This window comes from Geotrypetes seraphini, chromosome 4 (genome assembly GCF_902459505.1).
Source record: "Geotrypetes seraphini chromosome 4, aGeoSer1.1, whole genome shotgun sequence".
NCBI classification, from domain to species: Eukaryota; Metazoa; Chordata; class Amphibia; order Gymnophiona; family Dermophiidae; genus Geotrypetes; species Geotrypetes seraphini.
Genome location: NC_047087.1, coordinates 103874172 through 103887626, shown reverse-complemented (window position 1 = coordinate 103887626; position 13455 = coordinate 103874172). Strand labels below are relative to the sequence as shown.

Sequence of the window (13455 nt, the reverse complement as noted above, 5' to 3'; positions counted from 1 at the left end):
CCATGCTGTCATCCTACCACTTTCCAGCCCAAAGCTTAAAGAAAACAGAGTGCTGCCTAGGGCTTTCAATCATAGGTCCACATTCAAGTACAGCTATGTCCCACACCACCTTACAGGAATGCTGTATGAGATTGGACAGGTATGACAGTGTTTGAGCACAGGTCCATGCTTAAAAGCCCTTCACAGCATTCAGTTCTCCTCCAGCTTCATACCTGTTTGGGTGTAGTGTGATAGCCGGAGGTCTAAAAGGGGGTGGAAGTCAGAAGGGGAAATCAGATTCTGGCCACCTGGGTGGAGTTTGAATATTAGGGATAGGACATACAGTCAAATGTGAAAAAATTAGGACACCCCATGAAATATTCAGTTCTTTCTTAAGAAATGTTATATCTATGTCAAAATCTTTTTTTATTTACCTCTGGAAAATGAAGTGATGTAATTGTAGGTAAACAACAAAAATTTATATTCTAACTGGAGAATAAATTAGGACACCCTACACCCCAATAGCTAGTGTTACCCCCTTTTGCCTGAAATAACTGTAGTGAGACACTTCTTGTAGCCATCTACCAGTCTCTGACATTGGTCTGAGGAAAGTTTAGCCCACTCCTCAATGCACAATTCTTTCAGCTGTGAGATGTTTGAGGGGTTTCTTGCCGGTTTCAAAACACCCCACAGCATTACATTACATTAGTGACTTCTATTTTGCTTATACCTTACAGTTCTAGGTGGATTACAGAAGAAAATTAGACATTTCCAGGAAAGGTTACAGAAAATGGTGCTAATTGCTTGGAAAATAACAGGATTGGGAACAATAATGACTCTCAATTTCAGTTTTCAGCCAGTTGGATTTATTGGTATGTTTTGGGTCATTGTCCTGATGCAGGGTTCAGTTCTGCTTCAGCCTTAATTTTCTTACAGATGAACTCACATGTTCCTCAAGCACCCTCTGATACACGGTAGAATTCATGGTGGATTTTATGATGGCGAGCTGGCTAGGTCCTGCTGCAGAAGAGCATCCCCAAACCATGACACGTCCACATCCATGCTTCACAGTTGGTATGACGTTCTTTTCCTGGAATGCTATATTTGGTGAACGCCAAACATGTCTTCTTTTTTGGTGTCCAAATAATTCACTTTTAGACTCATCTATCCATAGAACACTTTTCCAGAAGTCCTGGTGTTTGTCTATGTTCTCTTTGGCAAACTTAAGTCTGGCCTTGATGTTTCTCTTAGAGAGCAAAGGTTTCCTCCTTGCACAACTCCCATGCAAGTTAAATTTGTGCAGTCTCTTTCTGATTGTAGAGGCATGCACTTTCACATCAACAGTAGCAAGAGCCTGCTCTAGGTCCTGTGATGACATTTTAGGGTTTTTGGAGACTTCTTTTGGCATGTTGCGGTCTGCTCTGAGGGTCAGCTTGCTTGGACAGCTAGTCCTGGGCATGTTGGCAGTTGTTTGGAAAGTTCTCCACTTGTACACTCTTTTCCAAACTGTGGAATGGCTAATGTCAAATTTTTTCAAGATCTTTTTAAATCCCTTACCAGATGTATAAGCTGCTACAATCTTCTTTCTGAAGGCCTCAGACAGTTCTTTTGATCTCACCATGGTGTTCACTAATCATGTGCACCTGATGTGAAACACCTGTGTGTGATTTGAGCCACTTTAAGTGGGAGGATATGTGGGGGTGTCCTAATTTATTCCTCAGTTAGAATATACATTTTTGTGGATATCTCTTGTTTCATTAGTAAATCAAGGAAAACTTTTGTTGTTTGCCTGCAATTACATCACTTTCTTTTCAAGAGATAAATAAAAAAAAGATTTGACCGATTGTGAACATTTCTTAAGAAAGAACTGAATATTTCATGGGCTGTCCTAATTTTTTCACTTGACTTTATACTGGTCACCTCATGGTGGGGTAGAGAAAGAAAGGGGATAGGAGATGCTGGCTACCTGGGGGAAGGTGGAAAGGGGTTGCTGAAAATATGTAGGAGATACAACCAAAACCTGTACATAAACTACATAAAACATAACTGGTAGAAGTTAAAGCACATTGTCATCATGTGATCGGGCCAAGCGGTCAACATCCATCACACATCTGTCCCCAGGTACCTTTGTTGTTCCGTTACCACCAGCCTCTATTGGAACAAACATGGTTAAACATCACACCATTCATACACTTTTAACACTTCCGACCAGGTTCCTCCTGGTCATCTCCGGGTCCTCTCTGGACTCCATAGTTCTTCCAGCTCGTCCTCTCCCAACTCCCAGTTGGCCCTCTGGGTCTTCCGGCAACTCCCAGTGTTATTATCTCTCCGCCGGTTGCTACCAGCCCTGCCAGACCTCTATCAGCCTTGGACCTCCATTCTGCTGGCTTTCCTTGTGGGTCCACTGCCAGTCCCGGCACTCCCTGACCTCTTGAGTCCCTATAGGTCCTGGACTCTTTTTTACTGGTCCCTCCAACGGTCATCAAGCCTGAGTCCCTCCCTGGGCTCCAGGCTCTACCGGGCCCTCCAGCTACTCCTCCCAGTCGTTTCTTCCCAGGCACATGCCCTGAGGACTGTTTCCCAGCCAATCTCTGTCTGAGGGCTCTTCCAGGGACTTACTTCTTGTCCCCCCATGCACTGTCCATGAGGGGTCTCTTGTCACTCACACCACCACTGGGCCCTCTGCCAGTTGTCAATCCTGGGGTACCTTCCTGATCACCCCCAAGGTCTACCAGGTAGGTCAGTATAACAGGCTTTCCGAGGGTTAGGTCAGTATAACAGGCTTTCCGAGGGTTAGGTCAAAGACCAGCATTCCTCTCAAGGGTTGCTTGCCTTCTGCTCTGGACCTGTCCTTTTCAGCACCACTGTTCCCTCAAAGTTAGTGGACAGCTCCCAGCAGGCTTTGCAGGATGGTATGTAGATTAGCTCCTCCTTTCTGCTGCTCAGGCTCTCTAGCTTACATTTGGAGTTGGATGACAGCAGCCACCTCGGGAGACCCTTGATAAAGCGCAACGGCGCGAAACATGTCATGATAAAATAGCTGAAGAAAAATAGAAAATGAATATTTAAATATATATAAAAAACTAGAGATATTAGTATTGGACTATTGGTAAATGCACAAGAGCCAATGATGAAAGTCACCACGTAATTTCTTCCCGCGGTTCAGAATCCTAACAACGGTGGAGTGGTGGGACTGAGGCTTTTGCATTTAATCAACTATTACTCTATGGAAAAAAGTTTTGGTATCTAGTCCCATTTCTTACCTTTAAACCAATACAGGGCAAGCAGTGGCTTCCCCCATATCTTTCTCAATAACAGACTGTGGACTTTTCCTCCAAGAACTTGTCCAAACCTTTCTTAAAACCAGCTACGCTATCCGCTGTTACCACATCCTCTGGCAATACGTTCCAGAGGTTATTCTCTGAGTGAAAAAAAGTTTCCTCCTATTGGTTTTAAAAGTATTTCTGTGTAACTTCATCGAGTGTCCCCTAGTCTTTGTAATTTTTGAAGAAGTGAAAAATAGATCCACTTGTACCCGTTCTATTCCACTCAGGATTTTGTAGACTTCAGTCATTTCTCCCCTCAGCCATCTCTTTTCCAAGCTGAAGAGCCCTAACCGTTTTAGTTTTTCCTCGTACGAGAGGAGTTCCATCCCCTTTACCATCTTGGTCGCTCTTCTTTGATCCTTTTCTAGCACCACTATATCTTTCTTGAGATAAGGAGACCAGAATTGAACGCAATACTTCAAATGAGGTCACACCATGGAGCAATACAAGGGCATTATGACATTCTTAGTCTTGTTAACCATCCCTTTTTTAATAATTCCCAGCATCCTCTTTGATTTTTGGCCGCTGCCGCATATAGGGCAGAAGGTTTCATCATATTGTCTACTATGATACCAAGATCTTTTCTTGAGCGCTAGCATCCTTTTCTTGGACCCTAGCAGGTTATTCTTCCCAATTTGTATCACTTTGCATTTGTCCACATTAAATTTCATCTGCCACTTGGACGCCCAGTCTTCCAATTTCCTAAGGTCCACCTGCAATTTTTCACAATCTGCATGCATTTTAACAACTTTGAACAGTTTAGTGTCATCTGCAAATTTAATCACCACGCTCGTCATTCCAATTTCCAGATCTTTTATGAATAAGTTAAATAGCACCAGTCCCAGTACAGACCCCTGCGGCACTCTACTGTTTACTCTCCTCCATTGAGAAAAATGACCATTTAACTCTACCCTCTGTTTTCCATGTGATAACCAATTCCTTATACACAACTGAACTTTGCCACCTATCCCATGGCTCTTTAATTTTCTCAGGAGCCTCTCACGAGGAACTTTATCAAAAGCTTTCTGAAAATCTAGATACACAATATCAACTTGCTCACCTTTATCCACATGTTTATTCACACCTTCAAAGAAGTCAAGCATAGCCTTGACAGAAAGGCCCCTTACAAAACAGCCTCTGGCATTTCTTCTCTCTTCATGTCTGCCATCCATCTTATCGCTGCATTCTTATCTGTCCTATCCAGGATGTCCCTTCTGTGTCCCTGTTCAGCATCTGCCTTCATAGTGTCTCAGACCACCCCTTTTACAACAATACCCTGTATTCTTACTCTATGCCCAGAATTTCCTATTTGTGCCTTTTCTCTCCCCTCTCTCTTTTCCTTGCTTCCACACCCAGGGTACAGCATTTCTCCCTCTCTATCCCCTTCCCTCTTCATGGTCTGGCATAACTTTCTCTCTCCATCTGTGGGTCCAGCATATCTCCTTCTCTATTCTACTGCTACTACTACTACTACTATTTATTATTTCTACAGCACAACCAGACAAATGGTAGCTCTGTACATTAAACATGCAAGAGCTCACAATCTAATTATTACAATCTAACTATTTAAAAAATTTTCTATTCCACTAGAGCAAATTGACAATACATCAACACAAATAAACTTAAAATATTTTACAGATTCAATAGAATCAAAGGGTTACCAATCTAAAAAATATGCTTTAACAAATAGATGAGTTTTCAAAGATCTTTTAAAACACTTCAAATCTTGGCATAACCTTAACAAACCATTTAAGTCATTCCATAACCAAGGACTTGCTACTGAAATTGCTTCCATCTAGGGTTTGTTTGGTTTTTTAATGTACCTCAAATACATTCCCAAGAATTAACCCCATTGCAGATTCTGATCGCAAAGAATGAGCTGGTATTTCCTTTTTTTTTTTTTTTTATTGGGTTTAATACATTTACAATATCATAAAGATATCAAGGAAAAAAGGTTTCCATTCAAGTTTTCAGTACAACAAATAATACAAAAAACAATCCTTTACAAGCCCACTAAAAGGGGAAACATATTGCTTATTTACCAACTAAGTATTAAGGAAAAACTAAGAAATGAGTTGAGTTCCAATGAACCCAAATCATTCCCAACTAAATTAGGACATTTTAGACATTCCTACCCTAATTCCTCATCAATAAAAGAAAAAGAAAAGAAATCTCACTTCTGTTCACGAGCTACCAAAAATTGTTGCAGTTGAATGGGATCCCAAAAAACAAATTCAGTATCTTGTATCTTAACCAAACATTTACAAGGAAACTTCAAATAAAATGATGCCTCAAGTGCCAGTACTCTAGTTCTCAATTTCAGAAATTCTTTTCTTCTAAACTGGGTAGCTCTTGAGACATCAGGAAACATACTAACCAAATCCCCACAGAACTTGGTCAGTGAGCTGGTATTTCCTTAAAATTCATATCAAGTACCAAGGTGCCTTTCTGTATATTACCTGATATACAATCGTCAAAATTTTTTTTTTTGTATTCAATATGAAACATAACAGATAGCCAATGCAGCTGTTTTAACACTGGGGATATATGTTGATATCGAGATACCCTAGTGATCATCCTCACTGCTGTGTTATGCACTACCTGTAACACCCATATTTTAGATTTAGCCATACCTAAAAACAAAGCATTACAAAAATCCAATTTTGCTGCAGCAGGACCTTGCCAGCTCACAATCATAGAATCCACCATGAATTCTACCGAGTATTAGAGGGTGCTTGAGGAACATGTGAGACCATCTGTAAGAAAATTAAAGCTGAAGTGGAACTGGACTCTGCAACACGACAATGACCCGAAACGTACCGGTAAATCCACCAAAGACTGGCTAAAAACTAAGAAATTGGAGAGTCCTGGAATGGCCGAGTCAAAGCCCTGTTCACCCCATTGAGATGCCGTGGGGTGATTTGAAATGGGCTATACATGCAAGAAACCAACATCTCACATCTGAAAGAATTCTGCATTGAGGAGTGGGTCAAACTTCCTCAGACCGATGTCAAAGACTGGTAGATGGCTACAAGAAGCATCTCACTGCAGTTAGGTTGTAGGGTGTCCTAATTTATTCTTCAGTTAGAATACACATTTTTGTGGATATCTTTTATTTCATGAGTAAATCAAGGAAAATTTTTGTTGTTTACCTGCAATTACATCACTTTCTTTTTCAGAGATAGATAAAAAAAAGATTTGATGTCGATATGTGAACATTTCTTTTAAAAAAATCTGAATATTTAATGGAGTGTCCTAATTTTTTCACATGACTATAAATTATTTAGCAGAAGAGGAGGGTCACTGTAAGCTAGAGAAGGTAACGTGTGTGTAGAAAATAAAGGAGATAGAGATCTTAACACAGGGATGCATAAGTTCAAGTCTCGAGTGCTGCAAACAGCCCAGACTTTCAGGATATCTCTAATGAATATGCACAAGATTCACATTCAATGAAAGTAATATCCATGCAGATCTCTCATATTCATTAGGGATACCCTGAATGGGCAATTTGCAGCAGTTAGGACAAGGATGCAGGAGTTAAGGCCTCAATAGTACCATATATACTCGAATATAGGATGAGATTTTTGGGCCAAAAAAATGGCCCCAAAATGGGGGTCTCGTCCTATATTTGGGTCATCCCCCAGTGACCACCCGAAACCCTCCTGGATTTCCTGCAGGCCTGCTTTAGGTTGGGACAAGAGGGATCCCTCCATATCCTGCCCCGGCCAACACTAACAATTACCACCCTCCCACATTCTCCCCCTCGGGTACCTTTTCCCTGGTGGTCCAGCAGTGTATCCTGGGCTGAATCCCTCCTGCAGATTGCGAAGCTAGTAGCCAGCGGCGCACCTGGGCCGCATGTAGGAGCAAGCTTTTCGTACGCCCGGCTGGCCATGCACTGCTCCTTGATAGGTTGCAGCCAGTTCTCGTGGGATTTGCGGTTCTCGCAGCAGCTTATCAAGGAGTGGTGCAGGGCCAACCGGGAGCACGAAAAGCTCACTCCTGCATGCCGCTGACTACTAGCTTCATAATCTACAGGAGGGGTTCAGTGTGGGATACACCGCTGGACCACCAGGGAAAAGGTACACGAGGGTGGTAATTGTTGGTGTCGGCCAGGGCTCGAGACGAGAGATCCCTCCTGTCCTGGCCTACCACTAGGTGGTTTCAGTTAAGGGGAATGGTTAATCTGATGGCTGGGTTGGAGGGCAGAGGGGAGTACAGGACAATCAAGCCATTGTAACATCACGGATGAGGTTGGCTCTTTTTAGTGGGAAGAGGGTATAGGGAAGGAAGGTGGGACAGGGTATAGAGCCTGGCAGGGAGGGGGGGGAACAGTGTTCAGAGCCTGGTAGGGAATGGGACTGAGTGCAGGGCAGGGAGGGAAGGGGGCTGGGTGCAGAACCTGGCAGGTGAGGGTGTGAGGGAGGGGACACTGGGTGAATTAAAAACTGAGTCGAAAACTTTTTCCCCACTAGAAGCTCAAAAATGGCCATATCATCTTACATCGTATTATTCATGCCGTTGAAGCATAGTGGTAAAAACTATATGACCACTTTGTAACCTTCACACATGGTATATGAACTGGTCACTAATGGGCTTGGAATGGCTGAGCTGACACTGGCTCTTTCTAGTTTCTGTGACAGACAAGGTGTAAAGATCTTTTGGAAAGTATATAAATTAACCATCATGTACTGTATCTTTCCCAGAGCTGTCAGGTAACCCCTCTCTGGCTGCCGTTCTCATCCCTGTTCATGCTCGGGGTCCAGGAGTTGCTTCAACCCCTACAAATGTTACAGGAGCCTCAGGTGAGCTTTAGCTTATAAGTCTTAAAATTCTCCTTCTTAAGAGTAATGCCACTTCTGTTTTCTACCATTTCTTTTTCTTTTTTCCGTCTATAATCAAGTATTCAGGACTCATTGCTTTGAGTCCAGCACCCCTCTTGCCTTCCCCCCACCCTCCATGGGTCCAGCATCATTCACTTCTGTCCCTCTCTGCGAGTCCAGTACTTCTCTTTCTCTCCCTCCCTGCTACAATTGCACTTCCTCTCCCTTTTATTCACTCCCCCTCCCCTTCAAAGCTGAGCTCTTTACCAGCAGTGGTGTCAGCCCAGACAGCATGTTACTGCTAACTGGAGCTTTCCCTCTGCAACATCCAATCCCCCTCTGGTGTAACTTTTGTTTATATATGGACAGGACACAACAGAGGAAAGGCTTTAGCGTCAGCCAGCCAAGAGCTCAGGTTTGAAGGACCCAACTTGAGGAGACATACTGAGAGGGAAGAAGAGCAAGGTATGAGCATGTAGAAGGGGGACAGAAGGACGAGGCACTGCATCCTTTGAGGGGGTGAAGAAGTCAGGCAGACAAAAGAGATGCTGGATTTGGTTGGGGAAAGAGGGAAAGATGGGTGAGGTGCTGAACCCACACCGGAAGTGGGGTGGGAGGTGAGAAAGAAGGGCTATTGCTGCAAACTTAAAAAAAAAAAAGTCACAGCAGGATAGGGATTCATTGAATCCCTTGAAAGCCTTTATTGACCACCACTGCAAAGCAATCAGGTTTGCAAAGACTGAATCACATGGTGATGTCCAGTTAGTAACCAAGTACATTTTGTAAGTTTATTTCTGAAGATATAAATATATGTGTACATGCAACTATTTTTGAAATTTGTTTCCTTAATTTTGCTTTTATGTTGAAAATTTTAGATATGTTGTGTTCAGTTATACCAGTACCTCTCTATAAGTCATTTCTCTCCCACTTTCTCTCTTTCAACAGATGCAAATGCAGGAGACCGTGGACAGACCAACAATGCAGCTTCCGCATCTGCCTCAAACTCTACCTGAATCAATCAGGGGCCACAGCAGCTTAGGGGAGGGCTGGGAAAACACCAGTTATTGAGTCTCACTCTGCAACACTGGTCAGATTTTGAGAGAAAATATTAAAAAGAAGAAGAGAGATTTTTTTTAAAGAAAAATCTGTTCCTTTTAGTGGTTCAGTTTTTTTTTTTTTTTCTATTATTATTATTTAACCTTTATATCTATAAATACCAGTCTTGCTGTAAGCTTACTATGAGGGAGTCCCAGGAAGTAGGAGAGAATAGGGGATAAATGCTGAGGAAGAAAAAAAATACATATCTCCTGTGGCAGTTTTGTATTCAGCATCTGCTGCTGTGTTTCCAAATATGACTCTTGCCTCATGCTCACCATCCCAATGGCAGTGTTGGGGGGGAAAAAAAAACCCCAGCCTTTTTGCTCAACCTAATTTAACTTGGTTCCTCCTTCCCCTTTTGTCTGTCTCTTTCTCCATATTTTTCCCTTTATAAAGTGAAGTCTTGAGGCTTTAGTGTCATTCAGTCTGAATTTGGTTGGGAGCTTAGCAAATGAAACTGAAAACCAGTCTAATCATTTCTTCTATATTTGAACCTCATGTTTGGATTTTGAAGAATTGTCTTTGGTTACAGGTGGGTGTGTAGAAGAAGGTGAGAGAGAGCACGAAAAGCCAGGGCTAAAAAAAAGTATGATTGGAGTTTGACGTTTCCAGTAAAAGATGTTTTGTTTTAGTTAAATATCAATTAAGAGCTGGTCTCAGTAGATGGTGAAGAAAAGTCCTTCAAGCAGTTTCAGTATAAAAAAAAAAAGTCAAAACTTTGCTAGCTTCAGTGGAGCTCAGTTGTAGCAACAAAGTGTGTGGGCCAGTCAACTCTGCTGTTCAGAGGAGGAGGCACCTGGACCGTGACTGCAGTGGAGGGCTATTTAGATGCCCTTTGACACAGCGACTGTGGAAGGTGCTTTTGAGCTATTGCCTCTGGGCTTGCTGACACAGCGGTTTTATAATGTGAACTGTTAACAATCTACTGGTTTATTTTTAATTAATTTTATTGAGAGAAGGCAGGATTGCAAATATCCACACTATAGTTTTAATTTTAAGCCCAAATCTAGACTTTGTATTTAATTTTTTTTTAACCTCATGCTTTTTTATCTATCCTTATTTATTGCTGCATGTCAGATATGCTATTATGATATTGAAATGGTAGACAAACTGAGCATCAAAATATCCACAGTTACCTGTACCTACTGACGCATAAGAAAGTGGACTACATAAATGTGTGCGTTTATTTGTAAATAAGTGCACATACATCCAGATACTATTGTATATAAAATATGGGTGTGTACATACATGTATACATATATTCAGTACTTTTTTTTAAATATGTTGTCTAGCATATGAAAGTGAAAAAAAATAAGAATGATACATACTTCTATTAAGTATGGGGTAAGGTGTTACATTGAGATTGGTTCAAGCATCTGATTTTTGTTTTGTTTTTTGTTTGCACATTTAAAAGCAATATTCCTTGAAGAGGGTGATCAGTCTTTGAAGTATATAAAAATAACTCATCAGTACTCATGAGGACCACCACCTTGTGGGTTGAATATATATATTCATTCAGAATAAACAAATGGACATAATTCATCCAGTTGCATCTGGACACTTAATCTTTGATTTTTCAAAGGCACAAAATGGTCTTTTGTTTTTCCCACTTTACAGCAGTTTCCTTTCTGCTTTGATGCCCTTATCACAACTAAGGCCAACCACAAAGCAGCAAAAAGGTGCAGAAGTGCGCAAACGCTTTTCAGTCCCAGTATCCGTGGGAGTTGCAGCATTTTTTATGAGAGAGATGCCACTATCAGATATGTCTTTTGGATTATAAAATAAGTTTAAAGGTCTCCCTTTATTTGGCTTAACTCCGAAGCCCATCAGTCCTTGGCAGATTTTTGATGGAGGAAGGATATGTCTGAAGTGCTCAGCATGTAACAAGGACCTAAATAAAGCTTTAAAGTCTTAATTAAAGATAATGTTCAGTAAGCAAATCTGGAAGTATGTATTTGAAGCACATGCACACAAATTTCTCTTTTAGACCATACTTTCAAGACCCAGAAGACAGGGCATCATTGCAGGCGAATGTGTTGTAAAACTAGCTGGCTAGAGCAGATAATTAACACCCTGTATTAGCATGGACTTTTGCTGACAGTTTATTATCGATTTTTGCTACAAAAAATTTTTGCTTGTTTCAGGAACCACTTTGTTTTTTGGTTATGTATTTCTTCATGGGGAAGAAAGGGGTAATACAGAAAATGAAGTTATATTTTTATTACATTTTCTTGCTTAATGGGTGGGGGTGCAGTCAGATCAGATGCTTTCATAAAGGATCTTGGCTGGAATTATTTTGTACACCTGAGATTCCAGATCCTTATTTAAAGAAAAAAAAAAAAAAAAGAAACCTTAAATAAAATAAAAAACAAAACAAATAAAAAAAAAAATTGTAAATATAAAGCTCCCCACCAAATCCAAGCTTGTACATTTTTATTATTTTAATTTTTAATGTTTTTTATTTTTTATGTAAATATGTGGACCCAGGAACTGTTATTAATGAGCAAAATGTTACCATTCAGGGCATTGATTCTGTTTAATAATCAGACAAGTGTAAGTAGACGAGCTTGTTAAAGCCATATAGTTTTAACTCTGTACAGTAGGTGCCAGCCTGTATTATTGTAACAATAACATTAGCAATGTATAGTGTATCTATATAGTTTGGAGTGCCTTTGCTTCCATGGGTTTCAAAATGTTCCTTTTTCCCCTCTACACATTGTGTCCTTATTTCCCATACCCTGACGTATTCTAAGGTTTTTTTAAGGTTAATAATACCATTTTCAGTAGCAGTGGAAAAAAAGTCCTACATTTGTTGAAGCCATGGCTTCGACTTTATGTCTACCATTGGCAGTAACCAACTTTAGTTATCATAATCCTTGTTCTGTGTATGGCACCAATCCTGTAGATGGTGGCTAGTGACTTAAGTCAGTTTTGCTCGTCTCCCTAACCTTCCCCTACTCCTGTGATGTGGAGTGGATGATGCTCAGGTACTTCCTGTTACTTTGTAAGCCCATCTACTCGGCATACTGAGGAAAGGTTGAGAAAAGATTGGGCTTTGTAAATGGAATAGAACCTGGTGATAATAGAAGAAAAGTACTTTTGGTCCTACTGTACCTGTTCAGTAATCAGTTAGCCCAGTTGTAGGGCTTATGATAAAGATCAGGTCATTTGTGTTTTCCACCAAGTAATCCAGCAAGGTGGTCTTGAATTTGAATAAAAAGTTTAAATATAAACCATGGGTTATTGTTCTTCTAACTTTTTTTTTTCTTGATCATATAAGATATGAGGTTTTTGGTTTAAGAAAATATGTAAACATATATCTTTAAAAATTGAATGTCTACTCTGTTTCTTTGGGGTATAGTTTAATAGTATCCCCATCAATGGACTTCATTCTAAATGTTTTAATTTTCAAGTTAGAGATTTAATTCATTGTTTTCTTAATGTTGATAGATCCCATTTGCTTGTTATTCTGTTGCTTTTAAAAAATATATTCCAAATGAGTGTCGTATTTGGGCGTGAGGAATAGATTCATATAGTATGACCAGGGACTTCACTTTCACCAAGAAAACCCTTGTTTCTAAGCCACTAAGTTTAAAAAAAAAAAAAAAAAAAGCACAGAAAAGTAAAATAAATCAGAATCCAATTTTTTTCTTGCAAGTAAAATAGATCCTTTTGGTCCTTACGTTCATAAGGGTGGAGAAGGGAAAGAGGGTTTCATATTAAATGATCATAGTTTGTTTTAGCAAAACTTTAATAAAAAGCAAAACAGGAACTTGGTGAGATTGCAAAATAAGGGCAATAGAGAATGACACAGGGACAAATTTGTCCCAGTCCCTGTGGGGATCTCAATATCCTCATCCCCATGAATTCTGTTTCTTTCCCATTCCTGCAAGCTCTGTCTTAACTACTCAAGCCTCGAACACTTATGATTTTGAAGTGTTCAAGGCTTGTGCAGATGAGGACAGAGCTCGCAGCAATGGGACAGGGACAGAGCTCACAGGGGTGGGACAGGAATAGAGAGATCCCACAGGGATGGGGAAAATTTGTCCCCGTATCATTCTCTACCTATGAGTTTTGTTTTAAAATGTAGCTTCCTTGTGTAATTCTTTCTCGCTATATATTTTTGCTTGCTTATAAAACTTGAGTTCATAAGTGTACTGCTGATGGATTACTTGGCCTACACATACAAATTAGCGTGACCACTTCTATCTGAACAGAATCAAAAGATA

General features: G+C 40.5%; 1 protein-coding gene across 4 annotated transcripts in view; it reads left to right on the top strand.

The window, feature by feature from the left end:
- GSK3B (glycogen synthase kinase 3 beta) overlaps positions 1-12858 on the top strand; it is a 431638-nt gene extending 418780 nt beyond the window's left edge. For 2 of the 4 annotated variants that reach the window (XM_033941322.1, XM_033941323.1), the window contains exons 10-12: positions 8012-8110; positions 8498-8593; positions 9074-12858. In XM_033941322.1, coding sequence (XP_033797213.1) covers positions 8012-8110; positions 8498-8593; positions 9074-9141 — 263 coding nt within the window. In that variant the 3' untranslated portion in view covers positions 9142-12858. The remainder of the gene's footprint in view (positions 1-8011; positions 8111-8497; positions 8594-9073) is intronic. The other 2 variants (XM_033941324.1, XM_033941325.1) reach the window with 1 other exon arrangement.
- The last annotated feature ends 597 nt before the right edge of the window (positions 12859-13455 follow it).